Here is a 26,315-nt window from a genome sequence, read left to right as displayed (position 1 = left end):
CTGCACTCTTCAGGGCAGAGAGCTCATATGCTACTCCTGGGATCTGCTGGAGCCACGCTTGGGGCTCCACAACCATGATCAGTCATGACCACAGGGTTATTCCTCCCATTTCTCATGTTCCTTCTCCTGATCTTTTGATCCCAATTATTCAGACAGTACTTCATGAGTCTTGTTGATTTATTATGTTTCAGTATTTGATAGGTCACACACATCAGAGCATACAGATGAGCCCATATTATACAGGTTACCACATACTGAGCCATAAAAGTACCACTGTACAAAAGCACTTATACTGTGTATGTTTGCCTGTAAACCATTAAAATGTGTTATAAGTAATTCAGTGCGTTCTGCGTTAATATCATGTGATGACACTTGGTGGCTCAGAAATCTGATGGCACTGGACTTTTGTTCACTTTCAAAACCCCAAGATAATATCGACAAAAAAGATATTTCAAAGTACAGACAAACAGACATATCTATACTGTAATGTAAGTGTTACATATGGCAATACGTATTGTTTATACAGGAGTCATAAATAGAAGCACTGTTTTGATGGAGTGAAGTCAACAACAGGGTTGATACAGTATCAGAGAATAACAACTAAGCCCTCATGTTCTGCTCAGAAGGTTCATCTTGAACCTCCGGAAATGCTGAAGATGAGGAAAAAGGAGATTTCACTGTATTATATATACAGAAGGCATGAAGCACCCGAGTGAGGCAAAAGTGAAGAAAAACATCCTGTCATGAAATCTGTCAGAGATCTTAAGATGAGTCATGCAAACTGAAAGGCAAATAAGATGAAGACACACTTTTATCTGACCTGATGTGTAACACAACCTCTCTACATCCTCTCTCAGACATACCATCGGCCTATTTTGTATACAAAGCACAGATTACAAACAAACCTACAAAAAACTACCACATTTATAAAATGCACACTACCTTTTGCCTCATACCGCAATACTATATGATGGTGCTACAAACATTTAGTTATTTGTGCTGTTTCGCTTTGATAAGTGTATTTTTTTACGCATTGATGGTGTTTCTTATGGAGCTGGACAAACCTCGGGAATTTAAAACATCATTCCACATGTTTCATATTTAAAGAGGGGAAAGAGACTCTTAAAGGCATCAATAATCCCGTGTGCATTTTAGTCCTCATCCAGGCTTCTTTTTATATACATACCTTTCCCCCCCCTTTTCAGTCTGCATCTTTTAGATTTTGTGCTTTCAGAAGTTCTTCATGAAGTCTGTAGTATGGTTGAAGCCATGCAGTCTGATCATGCACGCCGTACAGAGAGAAACATATTGGTGATTGGCTTTTTTATATTCTCTAAAAATGAAGGAGACACCACGGGTCCATTGGGTGTTACGGAGGAGCAGATACGAGATCACGCAGGGTAGATGCGGCATGAGGTTCCCCTCTCTGTCAGTCACTCCAGGCTGCAGCTGAAGGTGGGGCCTTATTTGGAATTGCTGCTGCTGCTGCTGCTGCCGCTGCTGCTGGTGGATGCCTGTGAATCAGAGAAATAGATGCAGTTAAATGGAGGCACACGCAGTCCTGTGACTGGCCAGGCTCGACAAATCGCATGCATCCGACGTCTGTCATTCAGACGGGCTTCAGGCAGAAGAGAGAGATTGGAAGGTATCCTGGAACATAGAGGTGAGGCAGCAGGGATCTATCAATGAATATCATGCTCCACTATTACTAAAGGAGAGTGGTTGCTAGGTAACTGGGTGGCTGGTTTCACTTTGCACCTTTCCTGCATTAGGAATTGGGTCATTCTTTACATGATATCTGCCTGGAAACTAGCAAAAAATAATTGTTTGTGAAGGCAGTGGAAGAAAATAATATAACAATTTTATCCAAACCAAAGGATACTTGATTGTTTCTATTTTATAAACATTAAAAACAGGGCAAATGTTGGTCAGCAAGGGGTGCACATGCAAAAGGTTAAATAAAATGATATAATTGGCTTAAAAATCTGTCATGACTGATCTTCAGAGAGGGTGAGCTAAGGTCAATATATTTTTGTTGAGATTCCGTGTGTCCCTGTGTATTATTAATTATAAATGTCAGAGATTTACATAATCATGGAGTCAATAAAAAAGGTTTCTCTTCTGTCAAACTGAAAAAAATGGGAAAATAGATGCTTAGTGAGTATTAGGAATGAGACTGATGTGATTATGGGGTTATCAGAGGTAATTTCCAGTATATGCTATCATCTAAGCAGATGACTCTGGTCATCAGGAAAAAATCCCTAAAAACAAACCAAGACAAAATGTAATAACAAATATATTTTTGTTTCCAACTACAAGCACACAAGCACATGAACTAAAACCTAAAGTTCTGTAAACAGTGACTGAAATTAATCCTCAGTGGGGGGGAGAGACTCCTGCATACCTCCAGCTGTAGAGTGGACTTCCTTCATTTAGGGTACTTTAGAGTGGGGAGAGAAACAAAACAGGTATTTCAATGGTCAGATCTTTGCAAACACAAGAGGGATTTAATGTTGAAAATTTGTTATGGTCAAAACATCAGTGTTGAAGTAGTTTAAACTGTTAATACTGGAAAATACAGCAGAAAAGATGAGAAAGAGGTTAGTGTCAACTGGCGACAGATTTATTTCTTTAAAATCATACTTACCAGACAGACAGACAGACAGACAGACAGACAGACAGACAGACAGACAGACAGACAGACAGACAGACAGACAGACAGACAGACAGACAGACAGATAGAGATAGATATAGATAGATAGATAGATAGATAGATAGAACAAAAAATATAACTTAGAAACTAAAATGATACAAAAGGAAAACCACCATCATCTGGTTTAAGTGACTCATAATAAAATGTGTAAATTTGCTATTGCTATAAGCATGTGATGATCCACTGTGTCACTGTTGTTTTTATTGTTTGAAGAAAATATATCAGGATTAATTTGCATTACACAAGTATTTCTACCTGCAGAGTAGAGGGAGCGGAGCCACTAGTGTCGGTCATTCCTGTACCTCTGGGTATACTGGACACGATGTACCTGGAGCCCTTTGGCACAGGCTGTCTAACCACCAGTTTTCCTTTCCTGGTCTCTGCTAGAAACAGGCTGTACCAGTACGCATCGTTGGACACCAGAGTGGAATCAGCGATGGTGGAGTTTCTCTCACTGATCACACTGTTCCTGCAGGGAGGAGCAGCCTTGCTGGCCTTGGGTTCTGACACTTGATGACGATGGTGACCAGGATGGTGATGAGCAGCAGAAATGACACTGAGCCCAGACCGATGACCAGGTACAGGTTCAGGTCTGAGAAGATGTCGTATTCCAGAGGAACCTCAGTCAGGTCAGAGTAGGCTTTAACAGCAGTCTCCACTGTGGACAGCTTAATGGTGACGGTGGCAGACAGAGCAGGGTTCCCGTTGTCCTTGGCAACAACAACCAGTCTCTGGTGGCGTGGATCTCTGTAGCTGAACATCCTCATGGTCCGGATCTCTCCGTTGTACTGATCCAGACTGAACAAGGTGGCGTCAGTCACCTGGAGTAACTGGTAGGTGATCCTGGAGTTGTGCACCGAGTCCACGTCTAAAGCTATCACCTTGGCAACCAGAGAGCCTTTGTCGGTGGATCTGGGGATCTTTTCCTCCACCACAGAGCCCTGCGCACGCCACGGAGACACAATGACCGGAGCGTTGTCGTTCTGGTCCACAATAATGATGTGGACGCTCACGTTGCTGCTGAGTGGAGGAGAACCAGAGTCTCTGGCCTCAATGTGGAAAAGAAACTCCTTCTCAATCTCATAGTCAAAAGTTTTCAGTGCGTAAAGATTTCCGTCCTCTGGGTTGATGGAGAACAACATGGACATGGACGTGTTGGCGATCTCCTTCTCTAGGATGAAGTAAACTAAATACTGGTTCTCGTGGAGGTCAGGGTCAAAGGCAGTCAGAGAACTGAGCAAGGCCCCCGGTGCGTTCTCAGTGACACGTATCGTATAAAATGACTGAGGGAAGTGAGGAGCGTTATCATTGATGTCCAGCAGCTCCAACGTCATGGTCTCATTGTCCGATAAAGGAGGAGAGCCTCTGTCTGTTACTGTGAAAGTGATGTCGTACTCTGGAACCTTCTCACGGTCTAACGGCTCTGACACCACTAATTCATAATAGTTATCAGAGGATTGCCTCAGTTTAAAAGGCATATCATCAGGAATATGCAGATCAACCACTCCATTATCACCTGAGTCTTTATCACTCACACTAACTACAGCTATCACTGTGTCTACATCTATGTTTTCGTTGACTGGAGTCTGAAATGACTTGATCGATATTTCTGGGTGGTTATCGTTCATATCTGTCACCTGAATCGTCACTTTACACTGACCAGTTAAGAGATTAGTCCCCTTATCACTGGCAATAATCTCCATTTCATAAAGTTTTAGATCTTCGTAATTGATCATCTCTCTCACCCTGATTTCACCATTTTCTGCATTTAAATTAAATATCTGCTGCGTTCTCTCTGATGTGTATAAACTATAAGAATAAACTACGTCAGAATTGGAGCCTTCGTCTAGATCAGTGGCGTTCAGTTTGATGACTAAGCTGCCTATTGGAGAGTTCTCCATCACATCTACCACATATTTGTCTTTGCCAAATGAAGGGGCGTTGTCGTTCACGTCAAGTACGCGCACAACGATGCTGGCTGTTCCTGTGCGCGTGGGAACTCCACCGTCCACCGCAGTCAGGATTAGGTTGTGAACAGCCTGCAGCTCTCTGTCTAAAGCTTTGGTCAGAATCAAATCTGCAAACTTGGTCCCGTCCCTTCCGGTCTGAATATTTATTGAAAAATGCTCACTTGCGCTCAGGTGATAATCTTTAACGGAATTGCTTCCAACATCTGGATCTGCAGCATTATTCAAGGAGAATCTCTCACCCACGGAGCTCGATTCGGAGATGTCCAAATGCATCGTTCCTCGTCGGAAATGTGGAGCGTTGTCATTAATGTCCATAATTTCCACCTCAATGTTAAACATTCGTACTGGATTTTCAATCGTGGCATCTAATTTCAAAAAGCAGTGTGTTGTCGTTTTTAGAGGGCACAACAATTCTCTATCGATCCTCTCAAGAATAAAGAGCTCGCCCGTTTCCTTGTTTATGTCTAGGTATTTTTTGTTCCCCACAACATCGACACGCATTTTTCTTCCCCTCAGCGTCTTCACGTCTAATCCCAAATCCGTGGCTAAATTAGCCACCACAGAACCTTCCTCCATTTCTTCAGGAATAGAATAATGCGTGACGGCGACCACCGCCGTCGAGATGACGGAAAAGAACAGAAGAAGGCAATTGCACCGTCCCCCGCATGACAATCTGACCTGAAGAGCCATTGTAAGGTTTCCTTTTTGTGATAAGACGTCTGCTTGAAGCCGTTCTGTAGCTAGTACAGATGAACGAAGAGTAAGGAGATCTTTCACGGACAGCCCAAGAGTGACGAATATCCGACCGCGCTTCATCCAATCAAATGTCTTGGTGATCGGTGACCTCACATGTTGTTATTTTTTGGGGGAGCAGCGACGAACGTTGTGTGGTTCCAGTCTTTACAACTTTTTTTTAGGATCGAAACAACTTTTACAAAATCTTGAAATGCATTTTTTATTTCCTAATAATGAGTTCCAGCCAGTCTGTGCAAAGGAATGCAAGCAGCGTCAGCCATGACGTAACACCCCCTCTTATGCCAACTCCCCAGTACAAGTTGCGACATGTGTTCCAAACAGAAGACAACAGTGAAGATTTTTACACAACGGTTCCAAACACAGCCACCGCCCATCTCTCCGACCACAGGAGCAGGCCTGCTGTGAATTTCAGACCAAAGGCGCGTTATCTTTTCGATGTGGTATTTTACGCAGCTGAAGAGCTTTTAAGCAGACGGAAATTTTGTGATGTTCCGCGATTGTTACAATTGTGTAAATAGTGTAAAGTTTGCAGATGTGAAGTGAGACGCAGATATGAAGCTAAATGGAAATCAGAAAAGTCCACTGAGACTGTAAAGAAACTATTTAACAGGGGAAACTCTGAGCAGGTGTGACGCCTGAGCAAACCGAGCAGGAAAACTGGGGTACAGAAGCCACGTCAGTGCGTGACTCAATTTTTAGGTAAAATATAGGAGCATCAACTGCGGGCAAAACAGAGACTGAAACCTGAAGATGATGATCTTTTCAATTCAGTACGTTAAAATGATATATATATAAAAATTCTGAAACTGCAGCACCTAATGAATATTTCAGACATTGCAAGGGGTTTTTGGTGTTTCACCTTTTCATTCAATTGCTGACTTTATAACACTTTAATTGAAATAAAGCTATTTTTTACAGGTATGAAACATTTTATTCCAATTACCTTTCCAGATTTGTCATAACAAATTAGATTTAAAAGCTGAAATCGTCCATGCTTCATGGTTTAATAGGTGTACTCTGATTGATCTTGTGTTTATTTCAGAATAAATTAATAAGACAAAGATTTAGGCTTAAATACAGCAGTGAAGCATTTTAAATATAGGTTGATCACATTTATGTGCCTATAGGTGCATTTTTGCATTCTAAACCACCCAGATAAAACCAAAGAAACACAGAGTGAACACTTTTGAAAGGTCAGGGCGCTTGTTGCTTGCTTATGATGATAGTAAACGTAATTTGAGTTAAAGTAGTGTGAAAATATATAAATGCAACTGATTTTAGAGTGAAAGGGATTTAATGTACATGTATATAATGAGTGAAAATGAATTTATTTAAATTTACTGTTTAAGGCACAAATATCATGTTTGAATTAGAAATAAAGTCCCTCTGAGTTGTGAATACTTATACAGATTAAATGTTTGCTTATACACTCTGCAGCTAAATTTAAAGTCATTATTATTACCAAAGACGGGGCAAAAATTATGTTTAAGATTGAGTTACTGGATTTTCTTTTCAAGCAAAAATAAATTACAATTTAAAATTGAAGTGCATACTTATATGAAGGCCAAGAAGGAGCGAAAATCACTGCTTCCTCTAGATCACACGTCCAAAATTGCCAATATAAAAAGATAGAAAACAGAGGATTGGATTTATTTCCATACCTGCAGAGTAGAGGGAGCGGAGCCACTAGTGTCGGTCATTCCTGTACCTCTGGGTATACTGGACACAATGTACCTGGAGCCCTTTGGCACAGGCTGTCTAACCACCAGTTTTCCTTTCCTGGTCTCTGCTAGAAACAGGCTGTACCAGTACGCATCGTTGGACACCAGAGTGGAATCAGCAATGGTGGAGTTCCTCTCACTGATCACACTGTTCCTGCAGGGAGGAGCAGCCTTGCTGGCCTTGGTTTCTGACACTTGATGACGATGGTGACCAGGATGGTGATGAGCAGCAGAAATGACACTGAGCCCAGACCGATGACCAGGTACAGGTTCAGGTCTGAGAAGATGTCGTATTCCAGAGGAACCTCAGTCAGGTCAGAGTAGGCTTTAACAGCAGTCTCCACTGTGGACAGCTTAATGGTGACGGTGGCAGACAGAGCAGGGTTCCCGTTGTCCTTGGCAACAACAACCAGTCTCTGGTGGCGTGGATCTCTGTAGCTGAACATCCTCATGGTCCGGATCTCTCCGTTGTACTGATCCAGACTGAACAAGTGGCGTCAGTCACCTGGAGTAACTGGTAGGTGATCCTGGAGTTGTGCACCGAGTCCACGTCTAAAGCTATCACCTTGGCAACCAGAGAACCTTTGTCAGTGGACCTGGGGATCTTTTCCTCCACCACAGAGCCCTGCGCACGCCACGGAGACACAATGACCGGAGCGTTGTCGTTCTGGTCCACAATAATGATGTGGACGCTCACGTTGCTGCTGAGTGGAGGAGAACCAGAGTCTCTGGCCTCAATGTGGAAAAGAAACTCCTTCTCAATCTCATAGTCAAAAGTTTTCAGCCCATAAAGTTTTCCGTCCTCTGGGTTGATGGAGAACAACATGGACATGGACGTGTTGGCGATCTCCTTCTCTAGGATGAAGTAAACTAAATACTGGTTCTCGTGGAGGTCAGGGTCAAAGGCAGTCAGAGAACTGAGCAAGGCCCCCGGTGCGTTATTCTCAGTGACACGTATCGTATAAAATGACTGAGGGAAGTGAGGAACATTATCATTAATGTCCAGCAGCTCCAACGTCATGGTTTCATTGTCCGATAAAGGAGGAGAGCCTCTGTCTGTTACTGTGAAAGTGATGTCGTACTCTGGAACCTTCTCACGGTCTAACGGCTCTGACACCACTAATTCATAATAGTTATCAGAGGATTGCCTCAGTTTAAAAGGCATTTTATCAGGAATATGCAGATCAACCACTCCATTATCACCTGAGTCTTTATCACTCACACTAACTACAGCTATCACTGTGTCTACATCTATGTTTTCTTTCACTGGGCTTTGAAATGACTTGATAGATATTTCTGGGTGGTTATCGTTCATATCTGTCACCTGAATCGTCACTTTACACTGACCAGTTAAGAGATTAGTCCCCTTATCACTGGCAATTATCTCCATTTCATAAAGTTTTAGATCTTCGTAATTGATCATCTCTCTCACCCTGATTTCACCATTTTCTGCATTTAAATTAAATATCTGCTGCGTTCTCTCTGATGTGTATAAACTATAAGAATAAACTACGTCAGAATTGGAGCCTTCGTCTAGATCAGTGGCGTTCAGCTTGATGACTAAGCTGCCTATTGGAGAGTTCTCCATCATCATCTACCACATATTTGTCTTTGCCAAATGAAGGGGCGTTGTCGTTCACGTCAAGTACGCGCACAACGATGCTGGCTGTTCCTGTGCGCGTGGGAACTCCACCGTCCACCGCAGTCAGGATCAGGTTGTGAACAGCCTGCAGCTCTCTGTCTAAAGCTTTGGTCAGAATCAAATCTGCAAATTTGGTCCCGTCCCTTCCGGTCTGAATATTTATTGAAAAATGCTCACTTGCGCTCAGGTGATAATCTTTAACGGAATTGCTTCCAACATCTGGATCTGCAGCATTATTCAAGGAGAATCTCTCACCCACGGAGCTCGATTCGGAGATGTCCAAATGCATCGTTCCTCGTCGGAAATGTGGAGCGTTGTCATTAATGTCCATAATTTCCACCTCAATGTTAAACATTCGTTCTGGATTTTCAATTGTGGCGTCTAACCTGATAAAGCACGAGGTCGTCGTCCTCGAAGGGCATAGAAATTCTCTATCAATTCTTTCGGAGACGACTAATTCTCCCGTGTCTTTGTTGATGTCGAGGTATTTTTTATTACCCACAACGTCGACACGTATTTTTCGCTCATTCAGTGTTTTCACGTCTAATCCCAAATCCGTGGCTAAATTAGCCACCACAGAACCTTCCTCCATTTCTTCAGGAATAGAATAATGCGTGACGGCGACCACCACGTTCACAAAGACAGAGATAAAGAGAGATAGTGAAACATACCCCGGCTGGAAATGAGGAAGACGTTTACGAACCATTTTTGAAATTCCTTCCACAAAAATTGCCACACTCCTACGTACAATCAGTAAAAATCCGACCACCGAGGGATTCAAGTCATTGAAAGTCTGCAAGACCAGCGTCTCTATATTCTGTGACCAGCAGTTTGACGTCTGAAACGGCTGCTTGCTCAGCGTCCAATCATCGTCCAGATAGAGTGACATCAGCAACCAAGGAGCGCTGTCAGTTTTGCTGGAGAGCAGCGACATGAATTGTGTTTTGTAGATTTTGCACGTGAAAAGATTTCTAAGGCCGCTTGTGTTGAAAGGAAATAACATATTGAATTAAATTTCAGTGTCGACATCGAGGGAATCAGTGAACGATAAAATTATATCTCAAAAGGGTGACAACTGTGATTAACTAGTCACAAAATTAAAGCCTACATGTATTTGATTCGATATTGAAGATTTAAGATGTTATTTATGAATTATCATTTTAGATGGTTAAGGTGAAGCAGCCCTTGACTACTGTGAGGAGATTGGTGGACAGACTACAAAACTTTGTCTGAAAACTAATTCTGTTTGCAATGTCACATTTTTGGGGTTATTTATTTTCAAAAAATCCTTAAATTTGTTGCTCTGTTGCTCATCTCTGTAAATATGTTGGTGTAAAACTAATGTTTTAGAGATTATCTATATCTCCAATTACACTTATTTGAAAAAAAGGGGGTAATCATTGTAATTTATTTTGCTTGCAAGGAAAAGAAATTGGTCTCCAATATGTCAATAAAGAAATTAGTTATAGCGTAAAATTGTCTTTTACATAACCATCATTGCAAATATTATCTAGACATATGAGCAGTAGTAGTATAGGTATTGCCATACCTGCAGAGTAGAGGGAGCAGAGCCACTAGTGTCGGTCATTCCTGTACCTCTGGGTATACTGGACACAATGTACCTGGAGCCCTTTGGCACAGGCTGTCTAACCACCAGTTTTCCTTTCCTGGTCTCTGCTAGAAACACAGCTGTACCAGTACGCATCGTTGGACACCAGAGTGGAATCAGCGATGGTGGAGTTCCTCTCACTGATCACACTGTTCCTGCAGGGAGGAGCAGCCTTGCTGGCCTTGGGTTTCTGACACTTGATGACGATGGTGACCAGGATGGTGATGAGCAGCAGAAATGACACTGAGCCCAGACCGATGACCAGGTACAGGTTCAGGTCTGAGAAGATGTCGTATTCCAGAGGAACCTCAGTCAGGTCAGAGTAGGCTTTAACAGCAGTCTCCACTGTGGACAGCTTAATGGTGACGGTGGCAGACAGAGCAGGGTTCCCGTTGTCCTTGGCAACAACAACCAGTCTCTGGTGGCGTGGATCTCTGTAGCTGAACATCCTCATGGTCCGGATCTCTCCGTTGTACTGATCCAGACTGAACAAGGTGGCGTCAGTCACCTGGAGTAACTGGTAGGTGATCCTGGAGTTGTGCACCGAGTCCACGTCTAAAGCTATCACCTTGGCAACCAGAGAACCTTTGTCAGTGGATCTGGGGATCTTTTCCTCCACCACAGAGCCCTGTGCACGCCACGGAGACACAATGACCGGAGCGTTGTCGTTCTGGTCCACAATAATGATGTGGACGCTCACGTTGCTGCTGAGTGGAGGAGAACCAGAGTCTCTGGCCTCAATGTGGAAAAGAAACTCCTTCTCAATCTCGTAGTCAAAAGTTTTCAGCCCGTAAAGATTTCCGTCCTCTGGGTTGATGGAGAATAACATGGACATGGACGTGTTGGCGATCTCCTTCTCTAGGATGAAGTAAACTAAATACTGGTTCTCGTGGAGGTCAGGGTCAAAGGCAGTCAGAGAACTGAGCAAGGCCCCCGGTGCGTTATTCTCAGTGACACGTATCGTATAAAATGACTGAGGGAAGTGAGGAACATTATCATTAATGTCCAGCAGCTCCAACGTCATGGTTTCATTGTCCGATAAAGGAGGAGAGCCTCTGTCTGTTACTGTGAAAGTGATGTCGTACTCTGGAACCTTCTCACGGTCTAACGGCTCTGACACCACTAATTCATAATAGTTATCAGAGGATTGCCTCAGTTTAAAAGGCATATTATCAGGAATATGCAGATCAACCACTCCATTATCTCCTGAGTCTTTATCACTCACACTAACTACAGCTATCACTGTGTCTACATCTATGTTTTCTTTCACTGGGCTTTGAAATGACTTGATAGATATTTCTGGGTGGTTATCGTTCATATCTGTCACCTGAATCGTCACTTTACACTGACCAGTTAAGAGATTAGTCCCCTTATCACTGGCAATAATCTCCATTTCATAAAGTTTTAGATCTTCGTAATTGATCATCTCTCTCACCCTGATTTCACCATTTTCTGCATTTAAATTAAATATCTGCTGCGTTCTCTCTGATGTGTATAAACTATAAGAATAAACTACGTCAGAATTGGAGCCTTCGTCTAGATCAGTGGCGTTCAGCTTGATGACTAAGCTGCCTATTGGAGAGTTCTCCATCACATCTACCACATATTTGTCTTTGCCAAATGAAGGGGCGTTGTCGTTCACGTCAAGTACGCGCACAACGATGCTGGCTGTTCCTGTGCGCGTGGGAACTCCACCGTCCACCGCAGTCAGGATCAGGTTGTGAACAGCCTGCAGCTCTCTGTCTAAAGCTTTGGTCAGAATCAAATCTGCAAACTTTGACCCGTCCCTTCCGGTCTGAATATTTATTGAAAAATGCTCACTTGCGCTCAGGTGATAATCTTTAACGGAATTGCTTCCAACATCTGGATCTGCAGCATTATTCAAGGAGAATCTCTCACCCACGGAGCTCGATTCGGAGATGTCCAAATGCATCGTTCCTCGTCGGAAATGTGGAGCGTTGTCATTAATGTCCATAATTTCCACCTCAATGTTAAACATCCTTATTGGATTTTCAATTGCAGCATCTAATTTCAGGAAGCACGACGTTGCCGTCTTTAATGGACAGAGAAACTCTCGATCGATCCGGTCTAATATAAAGAGCTCTCCCGTGTCTTTGTTGATATCGAGGTATTTTTTATTGCTCACGACGTCGACGCGCATTTTTCTATCATGAAGGGTTTTCACGTCTAATCCCAAATCCGTGGCTAAATTAGCCACCACAGAACCTTCCTCCATTTCTTCAGGAATAGAATAATGCGTGACGGCGACCGCCACGTTCACAAAGACAGAGATAAAGAGAGATAGTGAAACATACCCCGGCTGGAAATGAGGAAGACGTTACGAACCATTTTTGAATTCCTTCCACAAAAATTGCCACACTCCTACGTACAATCAGTAAAAATCCGACCACCGAGGGATTCAAGTCATTGAAAGTCTGCAAGACCAGCGTTTCTGTATTCTGTGACCAGCAGTTTGACGTCTGAAACGGCTGCTTGCTCAGCGTCCAATCATCGTCCAGATAGAGTGACATCAGCAACCAAGGAGCGCTGTCAGTTTTGCTGGAGAGCAGCGACATGAATTGTGTTTTGTAGATTTTGCACGTGAAAAGATTTCTAAGGCCGCTTGTGTTGAAAGGAAATAACATATTGAATTAAATTTCAGTGTCGACATCGAGGGAATCAGTGAACTATAAAATTATATCTCAAAAGGGTGACAACTGTGATTAACTAGTCACAAAAATAAAGCCTACATGTATTTGATTCGATATTGAAGATTTAAGATGTTATTTATGAATTATCATTTTAGATGGTTAAGGTGAAGCAGCCCTTGACTACTGTGAGGAATTGGTGGACAGACTACAAAACTTTGTCTGAAAACTAATTCTGTTTGCAATGTCACATTTTTGGGGTTTTTATTTTCAAAAAATCCTTAAATTTGTTGCTCTGTTGCTCATCTCTGTAAATATGTTGGTGTAAAACTAATGTTTTAGAGATTATCTATATCTCCAATTACACTTATTTGAAAAAAAGGGGGTAATCATTGTAATTTATTTTTTGCAAGGAAAAGGAAATTGGTCTCCAATATGTCAATGAAGAAATTAGTTATAGCGTAAAATTGTCTTTTACATAAACATCATTGCAAATATTATCGAGACATATGAGCAGTAGTAGTATAGGTATTGCCATACCTGCAGAGTAGAGGGAGCAGAGCCACTAGTGTCGGTCATTCCTGTACCTCTGGGTATACTGGACACAATGTACCTGGAGCCCTTTGGCACAGGCTGTCTAACCACCACAGTTTTCCTTTCCTGGTCTCTGCTAGAAACAGGCTGTACCAGTACGCATCGTTGGACACCAGAGTGGAATCAGCGATGGTGGAGTTCCTCTCACTGATCACACTGTTCCTGCAGGGAGGAGCAGCCTTGCTGGCCTTGGGTTTCTGACACTTGATGACGATGGTGACCAGGATGGTGATGAGCAGCAGAAATGACACTGAGCCCAGACCGATGACCAGGTACAGGTTCAGGTCTGAGAAGATGTCGTATTCCAGAGGAACCTCAGTCAGGTCAGAGTAGGCTTTAACAGCAGTCTCCACTGTGGACAGCTTAATGGTGACGGTGGCAGACAGAGCAGGGTTCCCGTTGTCCTTGGCAACAACAACCAGTCTCTGGTGGCGTGGATCTCTGTAGCTGAACATCCTCATGGTCCGGATCTCTCCGTTGTACTGATCCAGACTGAACAAGGTGGCGTCAGTCACCTGGAGTAACTGGTAGGTGATCCTGGAGTTGTGCACCGAGTCCACGTCTAAAGCTATCACCTTGGCAACCAGAGAACCTTTGTCAGTGGATCTGGGGATCTTTTCCTCCACCACAGAGCCCTGTGCACGCCACGGAGACACAATGACCGGAGTGTTGTCGTTCTGGTCCACAATAATGATGTGGACGCTCACGTTGCTGCTGAGTGGAGGAGAACCAGAGTCTCTGGCCTCAATGTGGAAAAGAAACTCCTTCTCAATCTCGTAGTCAAAAGTTTTCAGCCCGTAAAGATTTCCGTCCTCTGGGTTGATGGAGAACAACATGGACATGGACGTGTTGGCGATCTCCTTCTCTAGGATGAAGTAAACTAAATACTGGTTCTCGTGGAGGTCAGGGTCAAAGGCAGTCAGAGAACTGAGCAAGGCCCCCGGTGCGTTATTCTCAGTGACACGTATCGTATAAAATGACTGAGGGAAGTGAGGAACATTATCATTAATGTCCAGCAGCTCCAACGTCATGGTTTCATTGTCCGATAAAGGAGGAGAGCCTCTGTCTGTTACTGTGAAAGTGATGTCGTACTCTGGAACCTTCTCACGGTCTAACGGCTCTGACACCACTAATTCATAATAGTTATCAGAGGATTGCCTCAGTTTAAAAGGCATTTTATCAGGAATATGCAGATCAACCACTCCATTATCTCCTGAGTCTTTATCACTCACACTAACGACAGCTATCACTGTGTCTACATCTATGTTTTCTTTCACTGGGCTTTGAAATGACTTGATAGATATTTCTGGGTGGTTATCGTTCATATCTGTCACCTGAATCGTCACTTTACACTGACCAGTTAAGAGATTAGTCCCCTTATCACTGGCAATTATCTCCATTTCATAAAGTTTTAGATCTTCGTAATTGATCATCTCTCTCACCCTGATTTCACCATTTTCTGCATTTAAATTAAATATCTGCTGCGTTCTCTCTGATGTGTATAAACTATAAGAATAAACTACGTCAGAATTGGAGCCTTCGTCTAGATCAGTGGCGTTCAGCTTGATGACTAAGCTGCCTATTGGAGAGTTCTCCATCACATCTACCACATATTTGTCTTTGCCAAATGAAGGGGCGTTGTCGTTCACGTCAAGTACGCGCACAACGATGCTGGCTGTTCCTGTGCGCGTGGGAACTCCACCGTCCACCGCAGTCAGGATCAGGTTGTGAACAGCCTGCAGCTCTCTGTCTAAAGCTTTGGTCAGAATCAAATCTGCAAACTTTGACCCGTCCCTTCCGGTCTGAATATTTATTGAAAAATGCTCACTTGCGCTCAGGTGATAATCTTTAACGGAATTGCTTCCAACATCTGGATCTGCAGCATTATTCAAGGAGAATCTCTCACCCACGGAGCTCGATTCGGAGATGTCCAAATGCATCGTTCCTCGTCGGAAATGTGGAGCGTTGTCATTAATGTCCATAATTTCCACCTCAATGTTAAACATTCGTTCTGGATTTTCAATTGTGGCGTCTAACCTGATAAAGCACGAGGTCGGTGTCCTCGAAGAGCATAGAAATTCTCTATCAATTCTTTCGGAGACGACTAACTCTCCCGTGTCTTTGTTGATGTCGAGGTATTTTTTATTACCCACAACGTCGACACGTATTTTTCGCTCATTCAGTGTTTTCACGTCTAATCCCAAATCCGTGGCTAAATTAGCCACCACAGAACCTTCCTCCATTTCTTCAGGAATAGAATAATGCGTGACGGCGACCGCCACGTTCACAAAGACAGAGATAAAGAGAGATAGTGAAACATACCCCGGCTGGAAATGAGGAAGACGTTTACGAACCATTTTTGAAATTCCTTCCACAAAAATTGCCACACTCCTACGTACAATCAGTAAAAATCCGACCACCGAGGGATTCAAGTCATTGAAAGTCTGCAAGACCAGCGTTTCTGTATTCTGTGACCAGCAGTTTGACGTCTGAAACGGCTGCTTGCTCAGCGTCCAATCATCGTCCAGATAGAGTGACATCAGCAACCAAGGAGCGCTGTTAGTTTTGCTGGAGAGCAGCGACATGAATTCTGTTTTGTAGATTTTGCACGTGAAAAGATTTCTAAGGCCGCTTGTGTTGAAAGGAAATAATATATTGAATTAAATTTCAGTGTCGACATCGAGGGAATCAGTGAACGATAAAATTATATCTCAAAAGGGTGACAACTGTGATTAACTAGTCACATAACTAAAGCCTACATGTATTTGATTCGATATTGAAGATTTAAGATGTTATTTATGAATTATCATTTTAGATGGTTAAGGTGAAGCAGCCCTTGACTACTGTGAGGAGATTGGTGGACAGACTACAAAACTTTGTCTGAAAACTAATTCTGTTTGCAATGTCACATTTTTGGGGTTATTTATTTTCAAAAAATCCTTACATTTGTTGCTCTATTGCTCATCTCTGTAAATATGTTGGTGTAAAACTAATGTTTTAGAGATTATCTATATCTCCAATTACACTTATTTGAAAAAAGGGGGTAATCATTGTAATTTATTTTGCTTGCAAGGAAAAGGAAATTGGTCTCCAATATGTCAATGAAGAAATTAGTTATAGCGTAAAATTGTCTTTTACTTAAACATCATTGCAAATATTATCGAGACATATGAGCAGTAGTAGTATAGGTATTGCCATACCTGCAGAGTAGAGGGAGCAGAGCCACTAGTGTCGGTCATTCCTGTACCTCTGGGTATACTGGACACGATGTACCTGGAGCCCTTTGGCACAGGCTGTCTAACCACCAGTTTTCCTTTCCTGGTCTCTGCTAGAAACAGGCTGTACCAGTACGCATCGTTGGACACCAGAGTGGAATCAGCGATGGTGGAGTTTCTCTCACTGATCACACTGTTCCTGCAGGGAGGAGCAGCCTTGCTGGCCTTGGGTTTCTGGCACTTGATGACGATGGTGACCAGGATGGTGATGAGCAGCAGAAATGACACTGAGCCCAGACCGATGACCAGGTACAGGTTCAGGTCTGAGAAGATGTCGTATTCCAGAGGAACCTCAGTCAGGTCAGAGTAGGCTTTAACAGCAGTCTCCACTGTGGACAGCTTAATGGTGACGGTGGCAGACAGAGCAGGGTTCCCGTTGTCCTTGGCAACAACAACCAGTCTCTGGTGGCGTGGATCTCTGTAGCTGAACATCCTCATGGTCCGGATCTCTCCGTTGTACTGATCCAGACTGAACAAGGTGGCGTCAGTCACCTGGAGTAACTGGTAGGTGATCCTGGAGTTGTGCACCGAGTCCACGTCTAAAGCTATCACCTTGGCAACCAGAGAACCTTTGTCAGTGGATCTGGGGATCTTTTCCTCCACCACAGAGCCCTGCGCACGCCACGGAGACACAATGACCGGAGCGTTGTCGTTCTGGTCCACAATAATGATGTGGACGCTCACGTTGCTGCTGAGTGGAGGAGAACCAGAGTCTCTGGCCTCAATGTGGAAAAGAAACTCCTTCTCAATCTCGTAGTCAAAAGTTTTCAGCCCGTAAAGTTTTCCGTCCTCTGGGTTGATGGAGAACAACATGGACATGGACGTGTTGGCGATCTCCTTCTCTAGGATGAAGTAAACTAAATACTGGTTCTCGTGGAGGTCAGGGTCAAAGGCAGTCAGAGAACTGAGCAAGGCCCCCGGTGCGTTATTCTCAGTGACACGTATCGTATAAAATGACTGAGGGAAGTGAGGAACATTATCATTAATGTCCAGCAGCTCCAACGTCATGGTTTCATTGTCCGATAAAGGAGGAGAGCCTCTGTCTGTTACTGTGAAAGTGATGTCGTACTCTGGAACCTTCTCACGGTCTAACGGCTCTGACACCACTAATTCATAATAGTTATCAGAGGATTGCCTCAGTTTAAAAGGCATATTATCAGGAATATGCAGATCAACCACTCCATTATCTCCTGAGTCTTTATCACTCACACTAACTACAGCTATCACTGTGTCTACATCTATGTTTTCGTTGACTGGAGTCTGAAATGACTTGATAGATATTTCTGGGTGGTTATCGTTCATATCTTCAACTACAATTTTGATTGTACACTGTCCTGATAAACTATTGACTCCTTTATCAGTGGCTATCACCTCCATGTCATAAATTTTAAAATCCTCATAGTTTAATAGTCCTTTAACTGTAATTTCACCTGTGGATGGATTTAAATTAAATGTTTCCTGTGTTTTCTCTGATGTGTATAAACTGTATGAATATGTTAAATCTGAATTTGATCCTTCATCCAAGTCTGTTGCATTCAGGTGAATAACCAGGCTTCCAATAGGGGAATTTTCCATTATTTCTAAATTATAGTTACTTTTATCAAAAGTAGGTGAATTATCATTTGTGTCCAAAACTCGAACGATCACACTTGCAGTACCAGACCGAGCAGGTTTCCCTCCATCTACCGCTGTCAGAATTAAATTATGGACAGACTGCTGCTCACGATCTAAAGCCTTTTTCAAAATTAATTCTGCAAATTTTGAACTGTCTCGTCCGGTTTGGACCTCAATGATGAAATATTCGTTTTCACTCAGTTGATATGTTTTTACAGAATTACTTCCAACATCAGGATCAACTGCGTTACTGAGAGAGAATCTCTCTCCCCTCGGTGTCGCTTCAGATATGTCTAAATGAATGATGTCGCGACGGAACTGCGGGGCGTTGTCGTTGATATCCAGAATTTCCACTTCTATGTTAAAAATACGTACTGGGTTGTCAAGAATTACTTCTAGTTTCAAATAACAAGACGCTGAAGATTTTGTCGGACAAATATATTCTCTGTCTATCTTCTCCGCAACATACAGTTCTCCTGTCTCTTTGTTCACATCCAGATATTTCTTATTGGCGATGATGTCGAGACGCATCTTCCTCTGATTCAGCGTTTTCACGTCAAGGCCGAGATCTGTGGCGAGATTTGCGACCACGGATCCTTCTTTCATTTCCTCTGGTATTGAATAGTGCGTCACAGAAGCAGATGTCCCGTAAACGATAGAAAATAAAGCCATGATCGCCACGTACCTTTTGTTTTGGCGCATCGTTACAGTGGTCCCCATTGTTCTCTGATTTATCCGTTTAATGATCCATGCACCGCAATTAAGATATTGAAGAGCAGTTTTTCACTTGCAATTATGACTTCAAAGATAAAAGCAAATGCGATGTAAATCTTTTCAAAATTTCCTTCGATTGAGACCGAAACGAAGCCGATTTGCTGCTGGTGCGTTCAGCACCGCGGAGCTGACACACATAGATTCATCCTCTCTGTGAGCTGATATTTTAATAGTAAACAGCGCCACTCCTTGTATATCACTAATACTGAACACAGATATTTTTACTTTAAAAGTATCGACACATGAAATCACACTAAAATTGTAAAATAAGTGTAATAGTTGAAGATGCAAACCTAAATATTACTGAAAGCAAATGTGTGTCTTGTTTGCTCACCTGCAGAGTAGAGGGAGCGGAGCCACTAGTGTCGGTCATTCCTGTACCTCTGGGTATACTGGACACGATGTACCTGGAGCCCTTTGGCACAGGCTGTCTAACCACCAGTTTCCCTTTCCTGGTCTCTGCTAGAAACAGGCTGTACCAGTACGCATCGTTGGACACCAGAGTGGAATCAGCGATGGTGGAGTTCCTCTCACTGATCACACTGTTCCTGCAGGGAGGAGCAGCCTTGCTGGCCTTGGGTTTCTGACACTTGATGACGATGGTGACCAGGATGGTGATGAGCAGCAGAAATGACACTGAGCCCAGACCGATGACCAGGTACAGGTTCAGGTCTGAGAAGATGTCGTATTCCAGAGGAACCTCAGTCAGGTCAGAGTAGGCTTTAACAGCAGTCTCCACTGTGGACAGCTTAATGGTGACGGTGGCAGACAGAGCAGGGTTCCCGTTGTCCTTGGCAACAACAACCAGTCTCTGGTGGCGTGGATCTCTGTAGCTGAACATCCTCATGGTCCGGATCTCTCCGTTGTACTGATCCAGACTGAACAAGGTGGCGTCAGTCACCTGGAGTAACTGGTAGGTGATCCTGGAGTTGTGCACCGAGTCCACGTCTAAAGCTATCACCTTGGCAACCAGAGAACCTTTGTCAGTGGATCTGGGGATCTTTTCCTCCACCACAGAGCCCTGCGCACGCCACGGAGACACAATGACCGGAGCGTTGTCGTTCTGGTCCACAATAATGATGTGGACGCTCACGTTGCTGCTGAGTGGAGGAGAACCAGAGTCTCTGGCCTCAATGTGGAAAAGAAACTCCTTCTCAATCTCATAGTCAAAAGTTTTCAGCCCATAAAGTTTTCCGTCCTCTGGGTTGATGGAGAACAACATGGACATGGACGTGTTGGCGATCTCCTTCTCTAGGATGAAGTAAACTAAATACTGGTTCTCGTGGAGGTCAGGGTCAAAGGCAGTCAGAGAACTGAGCAAGGCCCCCGGTGCGTTATTCTCAGTGACACGTATCGTATAAAATGACTGAGGGAAGTGAGGAACATTATCATTAATGTCCAGCAGCTCCAACGTCATGGTTTCATTGTCCGATAAAGGAGGAGAGCCTCTGTCTGTTACTGTGAAAGTGATGTCGTACTCTGGAACCTTCTCACGGTCTAACGGCTCTGACACCACTAATTCATAATAGTTATCAGAGGATTGCCTCAGTTTAAAAGGCATTTTATCAGGAATATGCAGATCAACCACTCCATTATCTCCTGAGTCTTTATCACTCACACTAACTACAGCTATCACTGTGTCTACATCTATGTTTTCATTGACTGGAGTCTGAAATGACTTGATAGATATTTCTGGGTGGTTATCGTTCATATCTTCAACTACAATTTTGATTGTACACTGTCCTGATAAACTATTGACTCCTTTGTCAGTGGCTATCACCTCCATGTCATAAATTTTAAAATCCTCATAGTTTAATAGTCCTTTAACTGTAATTTCACCTGTGGATGGATTTAAATGAAATGTTTCCTGTGTTTTCTCTGATGTGTATAAACTGTATGAATATGTTAAATCTGAATTTGATCCTTCATCCAAGTCTGTTGCATTCAGGTGAATAACCAGGCTTCCAATAGGGGAATTCTCCATTATTTCTAAATTATAATTAATTTGATCAAATGTGGGTGAATTATCGTTTGTGTCCATCACATGAACGATCACACTTGCAGTACCAGACCGAGCAGGTTTCCCTCCATCTACCGCTGTCAGAATTAAATTATGGACAGACTGCTGCTCACGATCTAAGGTCGTTTTTAAGATTAAATCGGCAAATTTGGTTCCCTCTCTTCCTGTCTGAACTTCAATGTTAAAATAATCATTTTCACTGAGCTGATATGTTTTTACAGAATTACTTCCAACATCAGGATCAACTGCGTTACTGAGAGAGAATCTCTCTCCCCTCGGTGTCGCTTCAGATATGTCTAAATGAATAGCGTCTCTCCGAAATTGCGGGGCGTTGTCGTTTATATCCAGTAGTTCGACTTCAATATTAAAAATACGAAGTGGATTCTCAAGTATTACTTCCAACCTGAGATAGCAAGATGTCGTTGTCTTCGTCGGACAAATATATTCTCTGTCAATCTTCTCCACAACATACAGTTCTCCTGTCTCTTTGTTCACATCCAGATATTTCTTATTGGCGATGATGTCGAGACGCATCTTCCTCTGATTCAGCGTTTTCACGTCAAGGCCGAGATCTGTGGCGAGATTTGCGACCACCGATCCTTCTTTCATTTCCTCTGGTATTGAATAATGTGTCACCGAAGCAGATGTCCCGTAAACGATAGAAAATAAAGCCATGATCGCCACGTACCTTTTGTTTTGGCGCATCGTTACAGTGGTCCCCATTGTTCTCTGATTTATCCGTTTAATGATCCATTCACCGCAATTAAGATATTGAAGAGCAGTTTTCTCACTTGCAATTATGACTTCACAGACAAAAGCAAATGCGATATAAATCTCTACAAAATTTCCCTCGATTGAGACCGAAACGAAGCCGATTTGCTGCTGGTGCGTTCAGGACCGCGGAGCTGACACACATAGATTCATCCTCTCTGTGAGCTGATATTTTAATAGTCAACAGCGCCACTCCTTGTATATCACTAATACTGAACACAGATATTTTTACTTTAAACGTATCTACATTTCAAATCTTACAAATATTTTAAAATGAATGTAATAGTTGAAGATGCAAACTTAAATATTACTAAAAGCAAATGTGTGTCTTGTTTGCTCACCTGCAGAGTAGAGGGAGCGGAGCCACTAGTGTCGGTCATTCCTGTACCTCTGGGTATACTGGACACGATGTACCTGGAGCCCTTTGGCACAGGCTGTCTAACCACCAGTTTCCCTTTCCTGGTCTCTGCTAGAAACAGGCTGTACCAGTACGCATCGTTGGACACCAGAGTGGAATCAGCGATGGTGGAGTTTCTCTCACTGATCACACTGTTCCTGCAGGGAGGAGCAGCCTTGCTGGCCTTGGGTTTCTGACACTTGATGACGATGGTGACCAGGATGGTGATGAGCAGCAGAAATGACACTGAGCCCAGACCGATGACCAGGTACAGGTTCAGGTCTGAGAAGATGTCGTATTCCAGAGGAACCTCAGTCAGGTCAGAGTAGGCTTTAACAGCAGTCTCCACTGTGGACAGCTTAATGGTGACGGTGGCAGACAGAGCAGGGTTCCCGTTGTCCTTGGCAACAACAACCAGTCTCTGGTGGCGTGGATCTCTGTAGCTGAACATCCTCATGGTCCGGATCTCTCCGTTGTACTGATCCAGACTGAACAAGGTGGCGTCAGTCACCTGGAGTAACTGGTAGGTGATCCTGGAGTTGTGCACCGAGTCCACGTCTAAAGCTATCACCTTGGCAACCAGAGAACCTTTGTCAGTGGATCTGGGGATCTTTTCCTCCACCACAGAGCCCTGCGCACGCCACGGAGACACAATGACCGGAGCGTTGTCGTTCTGGTCCACAATAATGATGTGGACGCTCACGTTGCTGCTGAGTGGAGGAGAACCAGAGTCTCTGGCCTCAATGTGGAAAAGAAACTCCTTCTCAATCTCATAGTCAAAAGTTTTCAGCCCATAAAGTTTTCCGTCCTCTGGGTTGATGGAGAACAACATGGACATGGACGTGTTGGCGATCTCCTTCTCTAGGATGAAGTAAACTAAATACTGGTTCTCGTGGAGGTCAGGGTCAAAGGCCGTCAGAGAACTGAGCAAGGCCCCCGGTGCGTTATTCTCAGTGACACGTATCGTATAAAATGACTGAGGGAAGTGAGGAGCATTATCATTAATGTCCATTAGGTGTAAATGTATGGTTTCATTGTCAGATAAAGGAGGCGTTCCCGCATCTGTCACAATCAGTGTGATGTCATAATCCGGCACTGACTCGCGGTCTAACGGTTCAGACACTAAAAGGCTGTAATGATCTGGTCTCTCCGACGACTGGTTAAGAATAAATGGAAGGTTCTGATTAAAAGTTAATGTTGCTTTGCCGTTTTCTCCTGTGTCTCTGTCCCTTATGGCCACCAGCGCAATGACGGTTCCTACTGGGATATTCTCCTCCACCGTGTTTTTAACAGACTGTATTGTAATTTCGGGATAATTATCATTGATGTCCGTCACGAGGATGACCACTTTGCACTGTCCCAATAAGGGATGTGTCCCTTTGTCTCTGGCCTCGATGTGCAGCTCGTAAAACTTCATGTCTTCATAATCGACGGTGCCTTTCACAGTGATCTCGCCCGTCTCTGGATTCACCGCGAAGACATTTTGCGTCTTTTCTGACGTGTAAAGCGTGAAGGAGTAGACTAACTCTGAATTCAGACCTTCATCCAGATCAGTGGCGTTCAGTTTCATCACCAAGGCGCCGACTGGCGTGTTTTCTGTCATATTGACCGTGTAAACCTTCTTGTCAAAGCGGGGAGGGTTGTCGTTCGTGTCTTGTACTTTCACAATAATATCCGCGGTGCCGGAGCGCACAGGCACTCCTCCGTCCACGGCCGTCAGAATTAAATGATGCACAGCCTTCTGCTCTCGGTCTAAAGACTTGGTGAGCACCATATCAACATATTGTGTCCCATCACTTCCTGTCTGGATTTCTATGGCGAAGTGTTCGCTGTTGCTCAGCGAGTAGGTTTTAATCGTATTCATGCCAACATCTGGATCCACCGCGTTGGGGAGGGAGAATCTCTCCCCGGGCGACGCCGATTCCGAGACGTCGAGCTCGACTCTGTCACGTCGAAAGTGTGGAGCATTATCATTTATGTCCGTTATTCCAAGTTCAATGTTAAAAATGCGCAATGGGCTTTCTATGATGACATCGAGCTTCAGAAAGCAGGACGTCGTTTTGGTCGGACAGAGATATTCCCTGTCCATGCTCTCCACTATAAACAACTCCCCTGTATTTTTATTGACATCTAGATATTTTTTATTATGGAAGATATCAAGTTTTACCTCCCGTTGAGCCAGTCCCCCTGGTTCAAGTCCCAAATCCGCAGCGAGGTTGGCCACCACAGCCCCTCTCTCCATCTCCTCGGCTATGGAGTACCGTGTCACACACAAAGCAGCGGGCCATACAGCACCCAAGACCAAGACTGTGTCCCAAAGCCGCATCGTTTCCTCTGCAGGAGTCAGAAATACAGATTTTTTGTTTCAATAATCCTTCAGAGAGGAAAAACCATTGTCCCAGGTTGATCTGAACCGTTTGTGAATGGGTGTGCCGTTATAACGGAGAGATGGATGACGTTGCAGTGGTCAACAGCGACACCATGTGGTAGAGAAGAAGATGTGGTAGAATGGGAGTACCAGATTATTCTGATATGCGACAACAAAGATTGCAAAAATAAAGAAGCGAGTGAATAACTAAAATGCTGCTGTAAAGATCTTTCAATTCTGTTATAATTTATGTCTCATACTATTATTTATATTCTAATTTATTTCACTGAAGTTTTGAAGGTGAAAAAAACAAGTAAAACTTGAAAGAAGATGGATTCCAGGCATAAGGAGAGAGGGATGAGGCTGAGGCTGCCCTGACAGTACGACAGTGAATGTTGGTGTCGCTGAGATCTGGGTGGGGGCGGGGGGGGGGAGTATGGAGCAGCATGTTAAAGGCATATAAAGAAGGGTGATGTGTTGAGAGGAGGGGGTTCTGCAGTTGATGCTGGCAGCTAAGCTATGCACAAGCTGTAGTTTGGGGGTGATTTGTGCTGTAAAACCTCACATCATTTAATGTATGAAATCAGTCTTTTGTTGTGGACCTTTAGCCAGTGGATCCTAAACTGTTCAGCCAGTTAATCATCTGAAAAATCCCCTTTAGACAGTACTGATCATTTTAATGGGAGCTAGAACAGACATTTCATAGCCTTTCCTCCTGCTCCATCAGCACACAGCTCAGAGTTCACCTGGTCGGCCTTGTATATCTGCTCTTCCATAGTTTTGGTGAGCAGATCCAAGGATCACCTTGGTTGATGTATCTGACAAACAAAAAAACTGTCCCTACTTTTCTCAGGACATACAACGGGGATGCATCTACTCTTTCTAGTAGCAGGCTTTAAACATCATCTGCCATGTCATCTACTCTCCTCTTAAACATATTATGGGATAGAAAAACCTGTCCAGCTTTACTGCAGTGTCACCATATAATAAATGTCCTCGGCTGCTGGTAGAATTAACTGTTTCCCAATTTTCTCTTCTCTATTATTCTCTCGTAATAGTCAAATAATTTGTCATTAAGAGCGGGATGTTTTGTTTTCAGGTGCCAAACTAACTTTGATACTGTCATAACTTTATTTCCTGCACACTATGCTCACCAGATTAGGAGCAGCTGCTCTCCAGAAGCGAATTAAATGTGACAGTCATCATAGTTTTGGTTGCGTTTCGATTTCTTTCCTTTACTTTCTTTCCTTTTCTACTTTCTCATTATTTTCGTTGTCTGTGGCTTGTTCTCCAGCAGCCTCATGAAGAAAACTTGCTAAAGAGGTCAGTTTATTTCCTAGCTTTCCTTGCTAGTGTCCATGCTGCTCAAGCAGACGTGAAACTCAGCTCAGCCATGTCAAATCTTAACATTGTCATTTGGCATAAATAGGCAGTAAAGGATAA

General features: G+C 43.5%; 4 protein-coding genes and 2 pseudogenes across 4 annotated transcripts; all 6 read right to left on the bottom strand.

The window, feature by feature from the left end:
• Window positions 1–159: 159 nt before the first annotated feature.
• On the bottom strand, window positions 160–5,779 carry LOC130531914 (protocadherin beta-16-like; annotated as a pseudogene).
• On the bottom strand, window positions 2,424–12,746 carry LOC130531917 (protocadherin alpha-C2-like; the record flags this gene model as incomplete). Its single annotated transcript, XM_057044105.1, has 2 exons — window positions 2,424–2,440; window positions 10,352–12,746. A coding segment is annotated over one exon (2,298 nt), but the record flags the coding sequence as incomplete, so codon positions are not given.
• Window positions 6,771–9,508, bottom strand: LOC130531894 (protocadherin alpha-C2-like; annotated as a pseudogene).
• Window positions 12,747–13,594: 848 nt separating the features above from the next.
• Window positions 13,595–16,828, bottom strand: LOC130531913 (protocadherin beta-15-like). Its single transcript, XM_057044103.1, has one exon. The coding sequence runs from the start codon at window positions 16,236–16,238 to the stop codon at window positions 13,635–13,637; it is 2,604 nt and encodes an 867-aa protein (XP_056900083.1). The 5' UTR covers window positions 16,239–16,828; the 3' UTR covers window positions 13,595–13,634.
• A 2,736-nt stretch (window positions 16,829–19,564) lies between these two features.
• On the bottom strand, window positions 19,565–22,266 carry LOC130531893 (protocadherin alpha-C2-like). Its single transcript, XM_057044070.1, is given in 2 exon segments — window positions 19,565–19,605; window positions 19,608–22,266. Coding segments are annotated over 2 exon segments (2,493 nt in total). The 5' UTR covers window positions 22,060–22,266.
• Window positions 22,267–22,349: 83 nt separating this feature from the next.
• On the bottom strand, window positions 22,350–24,934 carry pcdhb (protocadherin b). The gene has a single exon (XM_057044104.1). It carries the CDS (start codon window positions 24,828–24,830, stop codon window positions 22,365–22,367), a length of 2,466 nt encoding a protein of 821 aa, XP_056900084.1. The 5' UTR covers window positions 24,831–24,934; the 3' UTR covers window positions 22,350–22,364.
• Between the last annotated feature and the right edge of the window lie 1,381 nt (window positions 24,935–26,315).

Source organism: Takifugu flavidus, chromosome 9 (assembly GCF_003711565.1).
Source record: "Takifugu flavidus isolate HTHZ2018 chromosome 9, ASM371156v2, whole genome shotgun sequence".
Lineage (NCBI taxonomy): Eukaryota > Metazoa > Chordata > Actinopteri > Tetraodontiformes > Tetraodontidae > Takifugu > Takifugu flavidus.
Note: the sequence above shows the minus strand (reverse complement) of the source record. Positions and strands in the feature narration are given on the sequence as shown.

Excerpts from the sequence above, each read along its gene's own strand:
- LOC130531913 (XM_057044103.1), bottom strand. The coding sequence starts at position 16,238 with ATGTCGCTGCTCTCCAGCAAAACTAACAGCGCTCCTTGGTTGCTGATG.
- pcdhb (XM_057044104.1), bottom strand. The coding sequence starts at position 24,830 with ATGCGGCTTTGGGACACAGTCTTGGTCTTGGGTGCTGTATGGCCCGCT.